The 18,938-nt window shown below is 39.6% G+C and overlaps 1 protein-coding gene across 9 annotated transcripts in view; it reads left to right on the forward strand.

Moving 5' to 3' along the window:
• Window positions 1–18,938, forward strand: part of PROM1 (prominin 1) — a 675,175-nt gene that overhangs the window by 633,327 nt on the left and 22,910 nt on the right. For 4 of the 9 annotated variants that reach the window (XM_085642390.1, XM_085642382.1, XM_085642383.1 and 1 more), the window contains 3 exons: window positions 1,344–1,367; window positions 4,671–4,739; window positions 12,812–12,851. In XM_085642390.1, the coding sequence (XP_085498516.1) occupies window positions 1,344–1,367; window positions 4,671–4,739; window positions 12,812–12,830 (112 nt within the window). In that variant the 3' untranslated portion in view covers window positions 12,831–12,851. The remainder of the gene's footprint in view (window positions 1–1,343; window positions 1,368–4,670; window positions 4,740–12,811; window positions 12,852–18,938) is intronic. The other 5 variants (XM_085642389.1, XM_085642386.1, XM_085642387.1 and 2 more) reach the window with 2 other exon arrangements.

Here is an 18,938-nt window from a genome sequence, read left to right on the forward strand (position 1 = left end):
GGTGATGTGAAACAGTTGACAGGGCAGTGCCGGATATGCTAATGGATCACAAACAAAACGTTCACTTTTCTCAATAGCTCCTTAATAGAACATTTTATATATTGCATGTGTCTTTTGCATTAAATATTGATTTATCCTCTTACTCGATATGATGGTAAAGTTGTGTGACGTAAAACACCCACTGCTTGCACCTTAACATAGTGTAATGTTTGTAATGTTAGGTTAATCAGTTCCCAGGAAGATGAAAGCAAACCCTCACCAACTGCAATAAGTGTCTTAGCAGTGCAACAGGCTCTCTGCACCCCTGGTGCACTTTGGTATTATAGATGGGACCGCAGACTCTTACACAGCCTCTTCTGTAATACAGATTGAGCCGGTGCTAAATGTGCATCAGCGTGATTTCAGTGGGAATTTATATCCCTGGAGACTTTGCCCCAGAACTCTCACTGTATGTAAAACATGGGTACAGAGGCAAAGCAGCTGTCTTATTGAGGTGGTGCACTAACAGCCACACCTGAGAGGGGGGAAAGGGCCCCAATGGACCATTAAGACACCTATCTGCATGCGGATGCAGTCACTCACTGCACCCATCTGTAGGGCGATCTCTTTCCCTCTCAAATACACGCTGCATTGCTCCCTGCCCAGTGAAAGACAGCCTGCCCTGTCTTGCAGTAATGTGCTGTTTCCAGGGCAGGCCTGTGTTTGTGCCTACACTGAGAACAGCGCCTTTGTGATACAGTGCAGGGTCGCAGTCTGCCCTTGGCGCATAGACTTAAGTGTGTGCCACCGTGAAACCTGGGGCAGAGCGTTATCTTTACAATACCGCCCCTTTTATAAATGGAACAGTTTAGAAATCCATATCCTGTAAGGAACTACCAGAAACCACAGTGAGAGCGTAATTGTTGCGTGTTGGCATTCTCTTTTACACTGGTGCTTGATTAGACAGTTTTGTTACATTGATCTATTCTGTGTTGGCTTATTCACTTTTGGCTTCTGTCTTTTTTTGAGCCTGTATTTAATCTAATTTCTAATTTCTCACTTACAGTTCCTCCGTCTCGGGAACCTGGCATTTTACTATATGATAACTATTTTTACTATATTTTGTTGATCTATGTTTTGACTTTCATTACCATTTTTATTTATGAATTTGCACATCACACTAGAGTGTTTGTCATTTCACATGCCATTGTGTTGTTAAGTCATTTCTTTGGGACCCAGATTTATTAAATAAATTTTAGAAATGCCATGTGTATTAAAATCGAAATAGACATCATGACATGCAAGCCTTGTTCCTGTAGCACGAAGTATTTTAAATTAACCATTTCCTTTTTTATATTTTGTAGTGTTGAAATTGTACCCATGAAAAAGTAAGATTTATTTTTACTGTAATTTATAGACTTTCATATGGCTTGAGTATTGGGGTTTATACATTATTTTTTTTAAATATAGAAGCAGTTCCTTTCGTTTCTCAACATTTGTTTTTGCAATTTTTTCTCTCAAATATATTTTCTCATCTTGAAAATAACAAAGAATGAAATAGACATTCTTGCAACACATTATTACCACGACTAAACTTAGAGGTTATTTTTATTAATAAGTGGTTCAGCATACCCGTAGCTATATAAAATATTCTATTTGGGCTTCATCTGCATTAGGATTGGGTAAAATGCCACCATATCAAAACATCAACATAGTTACAAAACTGCAAGCCCTTCAGTAAGGCTCATTTGCGGATACAGTCCATATTCTGTGAAACCAATCTTACATATTAGTGACAGTGTTGACTATATATTACTGCTTCCGTTTACCCCTATGCTTACAATATTGTCACATTGATGAATAGTAAGAGGAAAAGGCGGGCTAGTAGGCTAATTCCGGCTGGTTAATGTCAAGAATTATCTAAAAATTTCAAATATTATTACAGAATATTTCTCTCTAATTCCCTTCACATGTTACTTCCCTTATCATTCCCTTCAGAGAAGGTATGCAGGGTCATATGAAACCCTTTGATAGTGCTAGTAAGCAGTTCAAAGTTAGTTTCCCATCATTTGTTCAGTCGTGCAAACCATTTTCTGAGTAATGTGATTTGTGTGGCAGTGGTTCCTGTGCCATTGTTAGTGCTGGGACAAAAAGCACTAGTCCAAAAATTACAATGCATACTGAACCCTATTACAAAATGAGGTGGACAGAATGGAACGCGCAGACTTTGTGCCATATAGTGCCAAAAGAAGTTGGTAAGGTTTGCTCAAATACCTTCATTTGTATTTGTGTCCAAATCTGAAAAAACTGTGTTCACTATTGGAAACACTTTTATGTTAATTTCCCTTGCAGCACTGTTTGGCAGCTAAGTATGTGGTTTCACCCACAACAGTTAACATACCTCCTTACAAAAAATATATGTACATATATCAACTTCTTCTCCAGCTACTAGATTTAAAACTGCCTGGAGAACTATGATCAGTTCTTTTGCATTTTTAGTTTTAGTATTTGACGCAAGGTTGTTTGTTCCACTTGCCATTGTTCTCCGCGTTTTTGTGGAGTCTTCTAGTTTGTTGAAATTTCTAATTCCTACCACATCTTGATCCCTTTTTTATTCTACTGGTGTGTTAGACCCTTATAGACTCTTCTGTTTTTGAAATGCTTGCAAAGCGTACCCTAACATTCAGTGCATGTTACTTGGTCATTTTTCCATTGTCTACTTGCGCCACAGAATCATTTTCTATTATTGCCCAGATTTACATGTCATCACTTTTATGCTCTATACCCTTTTCATCAGGTCATTAATGCATGCACCTCCCAATGTGAGAGGGAACCATATTAAATATTCCCAACTGGCCACTGTTTACTTCTTGTGTTCTGTTTTGATCTTCTCAGGGAGTGTTAAAATAGCACCGATATGGGTATGATCACATTATACAATGTAAATTCATTTTCCTTAGTTGAAAATGTGTTCCCTATTTGGTATTATCTATATAGAACTGAATATTGATGTTGCATTACAATAATGTACGTATAACTTCATGGTGGATGAGGCTCAGCTTTTTTCAGTACCACAATATTGCATGTTTATAGCGTATTTCTGTGTGCCTTTGATCTTTATTTCCTTTTGCCTCGAAGGGTGAGAATGTCGTCATATCTTCTCAGTATTAGATAATCTGTGCCATCTCTTTTCATTTCCCCATTGCAACGTTTATTACTCCCTCTGAAGTCATGGAGAAATTGTGTGTTTCTGGCAGTAGGATGCCCCTAAAACCATACATCACTTCAAGTAGGTCTTGGCATATTGGAAGCACATACTGAATGTCCTGAGAGATGTTTCACCATCTATGATCACATTTGACTTTTCGGTAGCTGTTAACCCACATTCAGGATGTTTCATTCTTAGGTATCCTTCAATACTCCAATTCACACGACGCCCCCTTGAATGACTTTGCACTGTCGTCTTCCTTGTCTGTACTGCATGTGAATTATGCCAGTACAGAATCCTTGAATATTTGTTCAGAACGTAACTTTCACTATCTTCCACGCAATTAGATGGATTTTAATTCCTAATTCAGGTTTTCAGGCAGTGTCATTTGGAAATTTCCTTTGATTTGTTTATTTTTGCCTGGCTGATGATTCAATATATCACCTTTTGAAATCCTCTTTCTTTTATATACTATTTTAGACAGCCACTCAGTGTATAGTCAAGATCTGTTGTGTGCCTGGCATACTGAATATACAGTTGCTTTAGGCTATATTTTTGGCTTTTGCCCATGATTTTTGTAGATTTGCTCATTGTTTGGATTCTCAAAAACAAGTTAGAAACCTTATAGAGTATTGTTCTGTGCAGTTGCACATATTTATGTTCCTTGTTTATTTCAACTATGAAAATATATTTCTATGCACAAAATTACCTTTTCCTACACTTAGATCTCAGAAACATAAACAGAGTGTTTTAAAACGTCCTTCCTAAATGTTATCTATTAATAAAATCATGCTTGCATCATAAGTTGCTGTAGATCACACACTTTTCACTATCCTGTCTTCTAGGGTTGAGTTCTTTCGGGTATCACTCATGATCACACAGCCTAAACTCACAAAGCATCTGCATGCAGACTCCTCCTTAGGTTATTTATTTTGCTTTCATCATTATAGATATATACGTACCTGTTATCTGAGAGTCTGAGACTTTCAGACTACATAGGGCACGATACATAGTCTAATAGTGAGTGTGAGTTTATTTTTGAAAAATTACTCCCAGGCTGGTAAAATGGAATTATTCATTGTAATGAATTATTATCAATGTCCAAATGTAATTCGTTCCCAAATGCACCCATTGAATGCATGGCATTGAGTAACAAGTGGTATAGTAGTGGTCATATTTATTTTCAAGATGAGAAATACAAGCCACACTCCTTTAGTGCAGGAAGTAGATTTGATTAGGCAATAACTATATATTTAAATTAATTATAAAGTAATTTGCTTGAATATTGGACCATAATTTGTCAGATACTACAGAGAATATATGCATGATATTTCTTTGCATTTCTTATTCTCATTTATTTGTGCACGTAGTCACAAATCCATCAGTTTTTTGTGATCACGATGTAATTACAGTTGGTTTTTATGTGACATCGCTTGTCAATACGTGCTGTATTTATTTTTCATATGTAATTATTTTTTTACAGTTTGGAAAATGGTAATAATAGTTATCATAATGAGCATTTATATGGTATTCACAATCCTGTTATGACAAGGTAAAGGAACAGTTAAGCCTGCATGCCCTGGTATACATATCAGTAGCAATCGATTAGCTCAATAATTATCTCATTTTTCTGCATGCTGAATTCTCAATCCTTCTTCATTTTGCCCTTCAGCATTGCATGGCATCTCTATTATTTATTTATCTAACTTCATAATACATATAGCAGTACAATAAGCTTTCAACTAACTGAAGGTCTTTTCCTTTATGATTTAAAGATTTCAAGTCCACTAGCAGAATCATTTGTTTAAGAATGAAAAGTGCATGTGCATGTGAATAATTCTTGTATTTTTGTAGTAAATTACAATTTAGCAACATTGAATCTTCATAGAAGAATCATTTTGTTCAAATGTATAATGCAAATAGACTTTAAAGGCATTTTTTTCAGAGCTTTTAAGATCTTCGTTCCAGGAGCCCATCATCTTGTGTAATATTTGGGTAGGGTGGCACCTTATTCCATGTCATTGCACAAACCAGGTAAACTGTCCTGGCCTTTTCAGTAACAAATTATTGCTTATGGGTTTAGTTATATCAGTAGAAGCAAATTAAGGTTATAACACCCAAAATGTATTTGGCTGTCACACAAAAGCCTTGGAATTGTAAGCATGCTGTTTATGTTGATCTGGAGTGGAGTGGCCACCCTCATGCCAGCACCTGATTCAGGTTTTGTAAATGTTACCACATTTTCTATGTGGAAAAGACCAGAAATACCCTAAAGCATCAACTAAACTCCACATGAGGAGAAGTAATGGCACCTTTCGTGTCCAGACTTGCAAAGACAGGGTGTGTGTAAAGTCTAAGGAATTTGTATGTGCCCATTGCAAAGTTTTATACTATTTGGTGTTTTTTGAAACAGCATTGCCTGTTACTTTTCTTGACCTTTTGTGGTTAATGAACTGCTATGTCTACCCGCAAAGAATGTCAATCATGAATCTGCCTGTATGTCCTCCAGGATGGTTAGAACTAAGATACACTAGTTGCATGTACAGCGTGATCCCAAAACCAAAGAAGCACTAAGCGAAAAATGTACATCTGATAATTCTTCTGTTCCCAATTCAAAGAAAAATACGATTTCTGTGTAACTAGTACTTTAAGCTTGAACTTTGATGTCGTGATGCCTACATTTTTCTTTCCTAACCAGAGAAAAGAGTTTATGTTAGGGGTGGATTTCCACAACTATGCCTGGGCTGTATAAAATGGCTTCTCTCTATATGTATGCATGTATTATAAAGATGGCCCAGCAACAAGTACCTAAACGTAAAATGTTAGGAAAAGGTTTAATACCTGAGCAGTGATTGGTCTCATAAATTTACAGAGAGTTGCTTCTTTAGCTCTAAATGTAAAAGTTACAGCCATTTCAGATTAGAATCTCCCACCTTCTGTCCTTCAATTTAGGAAAGAGTTGTCTTTCTGTAATGCTTTATAACTTGTCATCATGGATAGTGCTAGCCCCACTGCACAAGCCAGCAATGCAATCCTTCCTGATGATTGAAACATTGCCAGAGGATTTGTGATCTAGATATTGAGTGACTGCTGTCCCACATTATTTATTTCAAATAATCACACTTATTACATAAACCATTGCTATGATGAATGTATCTGCACAACATAGCTTATTTTGCAGGCTTCTTCATCTCAGTTAAGCGATTCATGTTTCTGATTTACACATGTTGACTGGGAATGGTATTATGAAGAATCTACAAACATGCAAGATGCTGGATCTACAGTATTCATCCTTACACTTGTAGAGTAGCCCCTGGAGACTTACTTGGATACAGTCCTCTCATTTATCTTGCCTTTCCTCTACACTCATCTATAAAAAGTGTATAGATCCTTCTGTATGTCTAAAAAAGTGCAAACTATATTTTCAAAGTTACTTGTCCCAAGGTATTTTACAAACTAGCAAGCATTATAGCATCATTCAAGTGAAGTGGGACGGGGAAATCTTTCATGCCACTTAATGAAGCTAGCTGTTAGTAACCTGAAATATTTGGAGCAAGCTGGAGATCATATTGATAAAAGCCATTCATATATGGCCTTAGATCCTATTTCTCTTATACATGGGATGTCTACCTACACAATGAGAAGAAATCAAAGCAAAAGCTATAGCTCTGAAATGCAAATCAAGAAACCCATCCTGTGCTCAGCCGCATCCCATCTTGTTTTCCCTCTTTTAATATGACCTGCATATTGGCATTGAATACTTTTTTTAGGAGTGTGTGGTTAGTCCAGGATTTACATTTACTTTCTCCTCTATTCTCCACACTCATTGATAAAAAGTGGATAGACAGTTGGTCAAGGATTCACATTAATGTTCCCCTCTGTTCTTAGTCCTTTTAAACCCATGGCCTGAAGAGATAGAAAACTGTTAGTTCTTAAGGTGATACAACATGTCCCTCTTTGGCCCATCCTGAGACTGCACCTATTAATTTACCATCTTCCTCTTGCAAGGTCAACAAGGTTCTCTGGCATACATGTCATCCATCCTTTCTTCCTTTTTTGAGAGATCTGGCTATGTCCTATAGTTTTTTAGAGTGCTTACTTTATTTGGAGCCATCCACGAAGTACCTTTTCATTGGAGCTATGCAGAAAGTGCCTAAAGTTTGTATAGGGAGGAATAAACAATCAGAAAAAATGGTCACATTAAATTCAACCCGGCACCCCAGAGATATTTGCAATAGTGCGCCATCGGAGACTTAAAAGTCATCTAGTCGATCTGGAAGTGGAGGACTGTTTAAGATGTGACTTCCAATCTAGAAGAGGAACATCTGTACTCACCAGGCTGAGTCTGTATGTCAAGTAGGCAAACTCCTCTGGAATGTAATCATTCGATTTTCATGGTTCTTGAGAAATGCATTGCTAGGAAAGCCTTTTCGTGCTCTCATGTAGATGGTAGTGCTACAGGAAACATTAAACTTACAAAGCCATATGACAACCAAAGTTTTTAGGCTCCACCTAGGACAGCATTGCTATCCAGTGGTAAATGCCTAGTAGGATAAAAAGGTATTTTTCACAACTTCCAACAAGATCTCATCTGCTGATTGGAAGAGACCAACCTCCTGTTCAACATCCAAACCCAAAGATGTTTATGAATTTAGACACCTCAGAACACAGTTAAACGAGACCTGTGGTGCTATATTATGCTATGAAATTAGTGATTTGTAGAAAGCACTACCACTCAGTGGGCCTCTTGGTGCTGAACGTAAGAGTATATTGAAGCTAGCACTGACTGAAAAGAATAGAAGATATTTATTGAATAAATAGGTGTTTTTTTCTCTTTCCTGAAATGGATCTGAGTGTTACAGATCTGACATACAGCGGAAGAGAGTTCCATAGCGTGGGGCCAGTACCAAAAAGGAACAATACCCTAGACGAGCTGTCTGCAATCTAAGTTACAGTAGTAAGAGTGGTTTAGCTGATTGGAGTTATCTGCTGGCTGGTAGACCAGGCAGGTAGAAACAAAGCAAGGAGAAACGCTTTAGAGGGAACAGTGCAAAATTCCTAGAACTTCAAAAGAGATGCAAGCTTTTGTAGGCAGCCAATGCAAGGATTTCAGAATAGGATTTGATCAACTAAAGCAAGGCACGCCAGGCTTACCGTATGAGCAGCTTGATTTTTATGGGCCGCAGGTGCTGAATTAGAGCAGACGTAGGCTCCATTACGGTCCAGTCTTGATCCGATTAATGCGATGATGGTAGCTCGACAATCCTCTTCAGAAAGGTGTAGGGGAAAAGGGCGGATTAATCCTATAAAAAAGATAAAGGAAGGACCAACTGTTGCAACTTGACAGTCCATTTGAAGACAAGAGTCGCTTTTAATCGCAAGACACTTTACAGATGCAAAAGACTTATAGCACAGTCTGAAGTCAGAAGGCCGGAGAGATGGATGCCAGAGGCTGAACATACGACAAGTAAAAAATATTTCTGTTTAGTCAGAGTTCAGTTGCAGCCAGTTGTGGTCCATCTAGATTTTGCCATCTAAAAGACAGTGCTGAAGGGAGAAATTATTAGAGGAATGACCACTTAAATGGTTAAAAGTTGTATGAATGGGTAAGCGTAGACAGGGTTCTGAGATAGGGATTAAATAAATAAGGTGACAGTTATGTCACAAATTCTCTTATTAATTGAGGATAGAAAAGCACAAAAGGCAACTCTCTTTGAGTCCTTAGAGGAAAAAAGGAACAACACTTCTTCAACACAGTGCATTCAGAACCAGCTGAACAAAGTTCAGCGCAACATAACTTATGTCGCACACTCCCTCATCTCAGTTAAGCGATTCATATTTCTGATTTACACCTGTTGACTGGGGATGGTATTATGAAGAATCTACAAACCTGCAAGATGCTGGATCTACAGTATTCATCCTTACACTTTTAGAGTAGCCACTGGAGACTTAGTTGGATACATTAGTTTATTTAGAAGAAGAGTGTGGTCAACCATGTCAAATGTCACTGAAAGATCTTTAAGAATAAAAGTGATGACATTCACAGCAAGGTTTAGACCATGAGTGAAGTGTAAAGGTTTTCAAAAATCATTTTTATCTCCTATTGCTACCTGCCTGGGTGGTGGCTGTATCACTCAGTGATATATTTGAAGATGAAGAAGATGTTCTGTCTCGTTCACCCCTTAGTCTAGTTCACTTTACATGAAGGATTTGATTTGACCCTGCTGTGCCAGGCTTGTAATGTAGTTCACACTGGCATGCTTAGATATGTGGTTGCCTAAGAGGACGACCCCATGAGAATCTTCTTCATATTGGGTCAGATTTTGTCTGTTTCAAGTTTGGCCCATTCAATCAATAACTTCCATTGCACAGCTTGATCGTAAATTAGAAATCCTGGGACCGCCAGACCCCCTCCCAGCCTATACCTTTGCATAATTTTTAAGGGCACCTTGAGTCGAGATAAGTATTATATAAACTGGTATACTGCTCTATGCAGAGAGTAAAAAAAGGTGGGTTCAACTTAAACTGACAAATTCTGAAACAGATATATTACATGAGGTAAAATGGCCATATTTAAGGCATTAATCCTGTCTCTCCAGGAGACAAAGAAAGGGGACAAAGGGCCCAGGACCCTGCGTAAGTCTCTATGAAATACAGAAAAGTCAGCTTTGAATAATTCAGCTACTGAGGGAATGATCTTCACACTGAGTAATTAGTGAGGCGCCTAGTATTACATTAGCATGGAGGCTGCCACTTCTTTAGGGAATGTCAAATTTAATATTTAAACCTACCCCACATTCATTTTATAACTGGATACTTCCAGAAGTACTTTAAATTATTTAGCTAGTGTAGGCGGAGAGCTGTCCGGGTTAACCAGGATTTCCAAAGCATGAAATGCTGAAAATGCAAACAGAAATTGTTTATGCAACTCTGCCCCAAATTGTATGTCAGCATTATCCCTGAATTGTGATATGCAATGCGTTTGATACTGAAGGTGAAGAGTAAGGAGGCTATAGGGCATTCCTCTCTAGTTCTCCTTCCCAAACATGCGTATCCCCAGGTGCGATCATTGATCCACGAATTGTCTCTGATCTGTGCTGGATTGGACTTAGCTGGCAGGGGATAGAAGTCACATAAATGGGGACTTGGATGCCTGTTTGTAAGGTAACCTTTTCTGGTGTTGCACCACTGACTAGGACCCTTATTGTGGATATAATTTTTACCCCATTGTATTTCAGCGTGTTCTCCTCTATGCCTGTTCTGGTTAAAAACCTACTGAGAAACTTCCAGTCTACCCTTACTGAAGCCTTGTCAGCATTGAGGGTGATCAGTATTGCAGGAATTCTTTGCTCTGCACTTTCTCAATAAGATGGCATGCCCTGTGGATGTTATCAAAGATTCTGTACCGGAGAAGTGAGTTATGAAATCCTTGAATCCGAATTCATCCAGGTGTATCCTGAGCGTCACTAATGACTCCAACTTCTTAGTCAAGATTCTCATCTATTTAGTTTGATTTTAAATTTGAGCAGTGCAATCGGCCCTAATAAAGAAAAGTGTTTTGCCGTCTCAGGAGATAAGGGTAACGTCAGCTTCCTCCAGGGTACTAGTTGCCCTTCTCTATTCAGGAAAAAAACTGCATGCCGTCCAGAGCATAAGCAAAAACCAGGTTGAGCAGGACATTCACAATTTACAAGCACTTGAACGTAGTTTCCCAGGCTGAAAAGGTTACTCCTGTAAATGGGTTTTCAGAATGGGGATAGGGAATGATCAACCTATAAATTGATGTGGATAGGCTGTAAGATGTCTACAAAAGTAGAGAAATATGTCCATAGTGAAGAAACAAAAAAGAGTTTGAAAAATAATTTTCAAATTTTGTAGTTACTGCATTTCCACTTGTCGTTATGTCAGCACAGCAGCGGATATTGTTTATATTTTTTAAGCTGCAAAGGCTACTTTCTAGGCCACCTAACCCAACATAAAATAAGAACCAAATTAATTTCCAATAGGATCTGCATGAGACTCAAAAAGTGTAACAGGACTGATGCAAAAATATTACGAAATAAAAAGATTAAGAAATTTCCTCTTGGAGGATAGCAAAATGATGAATAGGAAATTAGGTAATATTGGAGGAGATTGCTGTGGAATGAGCAACAAGAAGATCAGGCTCAGAATGACTAAGGGCTGAGGAAACCTCGAAGGAGTGAAATTGGGTTTGTCTACGTGTTAACGCTTTTGCAAGGTGTGCTCATGAACTTGACTCATTCAGCATCTACCATTGTTTGTAAGTTTGAAAATATAATGTGTGTTTATTGGTTGTTGTTTTTGAAGTGAGTAGATAAGGTGATGAAAATGTATTTTATGTCATATAACCTACTGATAGGATTTACTAGTGGAGCTTGGGAAACCAAATGAATTTGACTTCTCTTTCTTCCCTATCAATTTAGACATGACCACCACTTTTCTGCCATGACGAAGCCAGGCAGGGCATTTTAATTTCAAGCACTTTTGTGGAGAGAAAAGTAGTCATTTACAATAACTAGATTTACTCATTTTCATTAGAATGACTTATCCTGGCACAAATAATTTGACATATCTTTCATTAACAAGACCATAAAAGGTGTTCAAAGAAGGAAGGGAATGGAATTAATTTAACCTTTCTGTCCAATTGTAACAGACACAAAGAAGTCCACAAAGGAGTACACTTTTTTCGAAGACTAATCATTGTTTCCTGTGGCCCGAGTCACAAAGCTCTGTTGAATAACCTAATCTTAATACATCTCCATGAATAAAATTCGACCCCTGCCCAACAACCAGGAATGGTTTGATTTTATCCTTGAAATGTTTTTCTGACAAAGAAATTTAGCCAGTTTTGGCAAATGTTTAGTTCTAGTTGTCGGTGTCTTTTGATGGGCGTTTCAGTTATGGTTTGTCTGTATTCACACGCACTTGCACGTAGTTACCCAGGCTGAAAAAGTTACTCCTATAAATGAGTTTTCAGAATAGGGATAGGTAATGATCAACCTATAAAGTAGAAAAATATGTCTGCCGTGAAGAAACAAACAAAAGTTTGAAAAATAATTTGCACTATTGCAGTTACTGCATTTCCACTTGTCGATATGGTTATATACTTGGCGATTTGAACTCCCAAGAAGTTGGACATTTTCTTGAAAAAGAGTAGTAACTACAAAACCAATTATCTCAGTTTTGTGCATTGGGCACTTAGTAGAGCAGATTACATAACTCAGACGATCTTTGTGGGTTATTATCGGTGTTAATTTATGACATGTTTCTAAAAACAATTTATAATTGTTTTTTAATAACACACAGGTATATAACCATATATGGCTAAATTGTATGCAGTAAAGACAAATTAGATCTTTTGGTGCAAATCTGTAAACACAATGACTCGGCGGTTGTGGCACTAGGCAAACTTTAGTTTACGTAATTAAGTATGATCTGTGGTAGCAATGTATTACTCAGCACTGCTCTTTTCGCAAAGATGTTCTATTGTAGGTAAGCACAATTTTGTACTGGTGAAGAGAGTTATGGATAGTACCCAGTCAAAATATATATTTAAAAGAGAGTATATTATAACTATTTTTCTGTTTTATATTTTCTCTTTAGTGGCATGGAGCAGTGGTAAAGGATGCTGAACACATTTGAGGTAACTCATGAACATTTGAGCGAGTGAACAACTGATTATATTCTGTGCCAACTAATTTATGACAACCCAGTGTTTTGACTGGACATTCATCCAGCCTGGTGTGTAACCCACAATCTCAGCGATAATTCATGCTTTTCACTTTTCCCAGCTTTTATTATTTACTCCACTTTTCCAAAACATGCCATTTCCCATACCACTGTATGCAAAAATCACTTTCCACACATTTCTCTTTTCTGAACTCAAATCATTTTAACACGCTACTACCAGCCATATTCCAGACTTCATGGGGTTCACTTTTCTGCTATTAGTGTAGTAACTACATTGTTCCCTCCACATGAACTGTACGATTTCCTGAATGCTGTCAGATTTAACATAGGAGTTGCATATAATGTAAATGTCACCTCAGAAGTGGCAGGCTCACTAAAGATTTAGATTAATCTGAAGGCCTACCGCTTCTGCTCGACTTTTTAGTAGGATCAGGTCCTCCCTATCAGCTTCCTTAAGGTTCTATCCACCTTATCTTCCTTGAACAGCAACACCCTGAAGAAAGATTGTGTTACCACCTTGAGTGATAGATGCAAAGGTCTCTAATCTGCCAGGCGACCAACCAAATCAACAAACGTAATTTTCTCGACAAGGCGACTGCAGATTTGACGCAGGTCCAATCACCCATGTATTCTGCCACCTACGCACTAAAATGTGTCCTAGTCCAGCATAACATTTGCTACCCCACACCCTCCAATGGCCTGATGCAGCCTGACAGTGGTATGATGTGCTTACAAATAAAGTTTACTACATAAAATAAATTGCCTTCAGTTTGAAAAGCTGGCTTTACCAGGCCAGTTTCCGTCTTGATATGGCAGGTGATTTTCACAAGGCGTCAGTATGTAAATGGAATTTACCATGCCTCTGAGTATATTCTTGCATGTTACAATATCGGTTTCTTTTTTCCTTGCGTGCTGGCTGATGCTGGTACTTACTGAACCCTCAGACTTTATCTGACTCCAAACACTATGTCAGCCAGGAGACATTCTGCTGTCTCACCAGAGCAGTCCGACACTGACCCTAGATATAAGGACACATTCTGAAGTCAAAGAGAAAAATGCGCTTCCTCTATCAGAATGGACTGTTGGTTATGGAATCATGCATGCTAGAACTGCTTTTTTGCCAGGTCAGTGAATGACAATGAATAAACACCACCATGGTCCACTGAGCTGCATCTTCATTCTGCACTGGCAGCCGTGCTTTTTAGCCTAGTTTAAGAACGTTCTGAGAAGCTTACAGTTTTAGGCCCCCATTATCAACCTTCCCATAACTCCAGTTATCACATTTCAGTAGACGGTGATGCTGCAAACTTTGTTCATAAATCTTACATGTACTTTTCTGGTTGATGGAAGCCTGGCCCCGAAGCCATTGCAGTTTGCCCTGTAAGGTAATAATGCGCTGTGAAACTAAAGCAGGATTTTTACTACGTTTTCCCTGCCCCATCAGCCAGCTATATCAGTCAAAGAGTTTGAACCCCATTGCCTTCGCATTCTTTGGGAGTTTCGAATGTATAAACATGAAAATTCAACAGACTCCATCATGCAGCCAAATGGGAATTTATTATAACAGAATCCCAGTGCATGTTGATTTCCTCTGTCACTGGACACAAGTGTCATCACTAAGTGTGCTAAAATGGCAAAGTCCAGGGTATGCAGACCACAGGAAGGGTCCTGTAGTTTATTTTATTTATTTATTGCACATACAGTACATGTTTGAGTCTCTAAGACTGCACTGACGTCATTTCAACCAAACTACCCCAGTAAGGTAAGAGCAGATATTCCAATAGGGGCTTTCAGATAGGAAAGCTCTCTTCAAGAAACCTTTAAAAAGATAAGGCTACATGGTATCGTTTACAGTACATTTTCCCAAATATATATTGGCTAAAATTTTGACATTCTAGACACTTTTATATGGCACTTCATGTAATAAAAATATAGAGCATTGTTCTACTGCTTTCAGTTTTACAACCATGACAACACCGACTGCCTAGTTTCAGCACCAGATAATAGAGGAACAACCTTTGTGCAACAGGATACATTATCACGTGTTGTGTACGGACCTTCTTTTCCCGTATAAACATCTTCAGGATTGTCAAGAAAATCTTACTGCAAGAATTGATAACTCAGTATTTTTTTCGTTGGGCTATTTCGACAATGATGAACTCCCTCACTCAACCTTTTGGTGGTATGTTTTATATACACATTGAGATAAAACAGATATAGTTCAAGTTCATTCCTGTAAAGTTTATTTTGCAAAGGCACGGAAATACATTTTCCGTATCCAATCAGGCTATGAAAAAGAACTTTATTGAACTCCCCATATGATCCCTCTTGCATAAGCATTGCATTCATAGTGAAAACTTCATATTAACTTTACCGGTTTGTCAAAGGCACCCTTTGAGCACATGTCCTTCTTTGATTTATATTCTTTAACTTGGAAGATTGCCTTTTACATCTGCCAATAGTCACTATAAAAACTGTTGGCTCTTTCTGTGGGACTTTTTGGTTACTAATCTGTGCCAACCTTTAATAAATGGAAAATTGTACTGGGTCTTCACCAATTCCTCCTTAGTAATGTTTTTTAAGATTTTCTATAAATCAAGAGACCATTATCCTAACCCGAGAAACAGCTTTGAGATTCAGCATCAGCCACTGCAGTGAGCTAGGTCTCAGTCACAGTTTTAATCATTGAGGATGACCATCCTCTATCACTAATATCACTCAGTGTATAATTTCTCAAATCATATGGTGTTACAAGGCCAAAAGGGTTCCTCTCACATAAAGACTCAATGCTCATTGTAGCTAATAAACATATCTGGCTTTGCAGTGGCATAAACTTTCCAATGAAACCTGTAATTGTCCTTGGTTAAGTTAAAGGACATTTTTTGGCACAGCTAAGCTCTTTATTGTGTGTGGCTGTCTAGGAAGAATACATCAAGCCTAACTGCCCGCTACACCAAGTCATGTGACTCAGAGACAAGCTGCATGTACTAAATGGCAACTTTCTAAAATGGCATTTTCAAGATTGTATTTTAAAATTCAACTTTACCATAAGGGAATATTTTTTATTACAATTCCAAAGACACCAAACATGAACTGGTTCCCTGTTCACATTTGGAAGTTACACATTATTTAACTTAATAAGGAGACTGCATTGTTATCATATGGGAGAGGTAGGTCTTTCACTAGTGAAAAACAAATGCAAGAGTTTTCCCCTACCAGGAAATTTAAAATTAAAAGTACATGTGCAACTTTTTAAATGCAATGCACCCTACCGTCTGGGCTGCCAATGGACTACCCTAGGGGTGATTATATGCAATAAAAAGGAAGGTTTATGTTGCAAAGTCGAAATGGCAGTTCAAAACTGCACTCAAAGGCTGCAGTGGCAGACCTGAGACATGTTTGAAAGGGCCACTCAAGTGGGTGGCATAATCAGTGCTTCAGGCCTTCTAGTAGCATATAATTTACACGCCCTGGGTACCTCTAGTATTCCAATTTAACATGGTTTAAGGGCAGAGCACAAGCACCTTAGCACTGGTTAGCATTAGTAAAGTGTGCAGAGTCCCAAACCCAACAAAAATGAAGACAGCAAAACAGGAGTGTTGAGGGAAAACCTCACCAAAGTATGCCAGGTCTAGCATGCACGCCCTCAGTTGAAAGTGGGGCGAGCTACCCAATCACCGGGAGTTCTTATCACTAAGGCGAGAGCATTGGCATGGTATGTTCTTCTTAGCAGTAAGCTCTGTCAAGGGAGCAACAAAGGTGCCATACCCCTTGATGAATCTAATGTAATATCCAGTGAGACCTAGGAAGACTCTCTCCTCTGCCTGGGTCTGCGGGGTTCCCAAGCAAGAATGTTTTGGATTTAGGCTTGGCCCCTTGCCTCCTCCGATTCGGAGTCCCAAGTAGACAACTGAACCCTGCCCCATTTGGCTCATACTGGCCTTGATAGTCAGGCCTGTCCTGTGCAGAGCCTGAAACACTTGCCTGAGGTGGCACAGGGGGCCGTCTCAGCTAGAACTGAAGACCGCAATGTCGTCTAAATAGGCGCCACTGAAGTTTTCCAGGACATCCAAGACCCGGTTGACCAACCTCTGGAAGGTGGCAGAGGTGTTCTTTAATCTGAAGGCCATTACCAGGATCTGGAAGGGTCCTTCCGTGGTACAGAACATGGACCTCTCTTTGGCCCTCTCGGACAAGGCGCGCCTAAGGCAAGCCCGTCTGCGCCCGTCCACGCCAGACCGGGCCCAGGGCCAGGAAGATTGGCTCCTAAGCACTCAGCCCACCTACGCTACCCTAGGGAACAATTATTCCACCTAATGCAACCTCCAAACTCACCATGCCTTCACTCAGTTTCCATTGAGAAACTGCAAAACACATGTACCCATTGCCATTACGATCCTTCACCAGTAGGATCGCTTGACCCAGACGGGAACCCATTCAGCATGGCCCTATTGAACTGCAGATCTCTGCCCAAACACTACTTGGAAATCTCCATCTTCCTACAGGACACAAAAACTGAGGTGCTATTCCTCACAGAGACCTGGCTTTCCCCAAGCTCTGACCCTGATGTGGTACAGGCTCCCCCTCCGGGATACCTGATCCAACGCCGTGACAGAATAAATGGCAAGGGTGGCGGAATAGCAGTCATCTACAAAGAACATCTAACCTGCTGCATTCTGGACAGCCCCTTTCTAGATTGTGAAAGTGCCCACTTCATCATTGAACTCGCTCCCTCTAGATCCTTCTCCGGCATCCTCCTTTACCGCCCCCCAGGAGCACTAGGACAATTCTGCAGCTCGCTACTAGAAACATCACTCTCCCTGGCTAGCTCTTCATCCACTTCAATCTTCTCGGAGACTTCAATCTGCACTTTGACAACTCACAAGACAAAGTAGCCAACAAACTAATACTTGATCTTGCAGCTTTCGAACTCCACCTTAAGATCCATCAAGCCACACACACACACGAAAGGCCACCTCTTAGACCCTATCTTCTCAAACATAAGAGAACTCAAAGGGTTGGAGCCTATCCCCATGCCCTGGTCTGATCACTTCTTAATACCCTTCCTCTGGCACCCACTCACCGAGGGCCCCCAGACGTCAATCACACGCACCCTAGAACGCCCCTGGCCCAAACTAAACTTAAAAGACTGGTCGCACGAACTAGAATTAACAAACACACTCTCATGATCCAGACCCCATAGTAGCAAACGAGAGATTTGCCTCATGGGTCGAGAACGCACTGGACAAAGTATTACCCAGAAAAATCCTACTAAAAAGAAGTAGGCCGAATAGATCCCCCTTGTTCACCCCGGAACTCCGCGAGCTGAAACAACAATGCAAGAGATTAGAGAGAACATGGAGGAAAGATTTCTGCAGTAAAAAAAAAAAGAATATAGAGCCTCCATCATTTCTTACAAAATGGCTCTCAAAACAACACAGGCTACATTCTATGAAGAGCAAATACGATCCTCCTCCAACTCCTCTAGGGAAACATTTCGGATAGTTAATAAACTTCTGAAAGTCCCAGATCTTCCCCAACGCCTGACCCCTCCGGCTCTCGATGTAAGGAATTGGCAGAATTCTTCTCCACTAAAATCCATAATATCTTGAGGTCCCTCCCACCCAACAATAATGACCCATACCCAGAACCACACTCACTTGAATCCCAGAACTCCGACCATTGTCTAGATTCATTCACCCTTTTAACAGAGGAATTTTTCTCCCCCTTACTGGAGTCAATTAAGAGCGGTTCTCCACTCGATCCAGCACCATTCACTATCCTGAAGTCAGCGGCACCTACCATCAATGCCCCCATCATCAACCTAATCAATGCCTCACTAACTAGGGGCACTGTCCCCCCGAACTGGAAGATGGCCATGGTAAAGGCCCTACTAAAAAAAAGCCATCTAGATCCATCCGAGATGAGCAATTACCGTCCTATCTCCCTACTACCAGGAATTAGTAAGTTGGCAGAAAATTTTTTCAATCATCAACTCTCTACCTACCTCGAGTCTGGCGGACTATTTCACTCCTCCCAG

Source organism: Triturus cristatus, chromosome 2_2, assembly GCF_964204655.1.
Source record: "Triturus cristatus chromosome 2_2, aTriCri1.1, whole genome shotgun sequence".
NCBI classification, from domain to species: domain Eukaryota; kingdom Metazoa; phylum Chordata; class Amphibia; order Caudata; family Salamandridae; genus Triturus; species Triturus cristatus.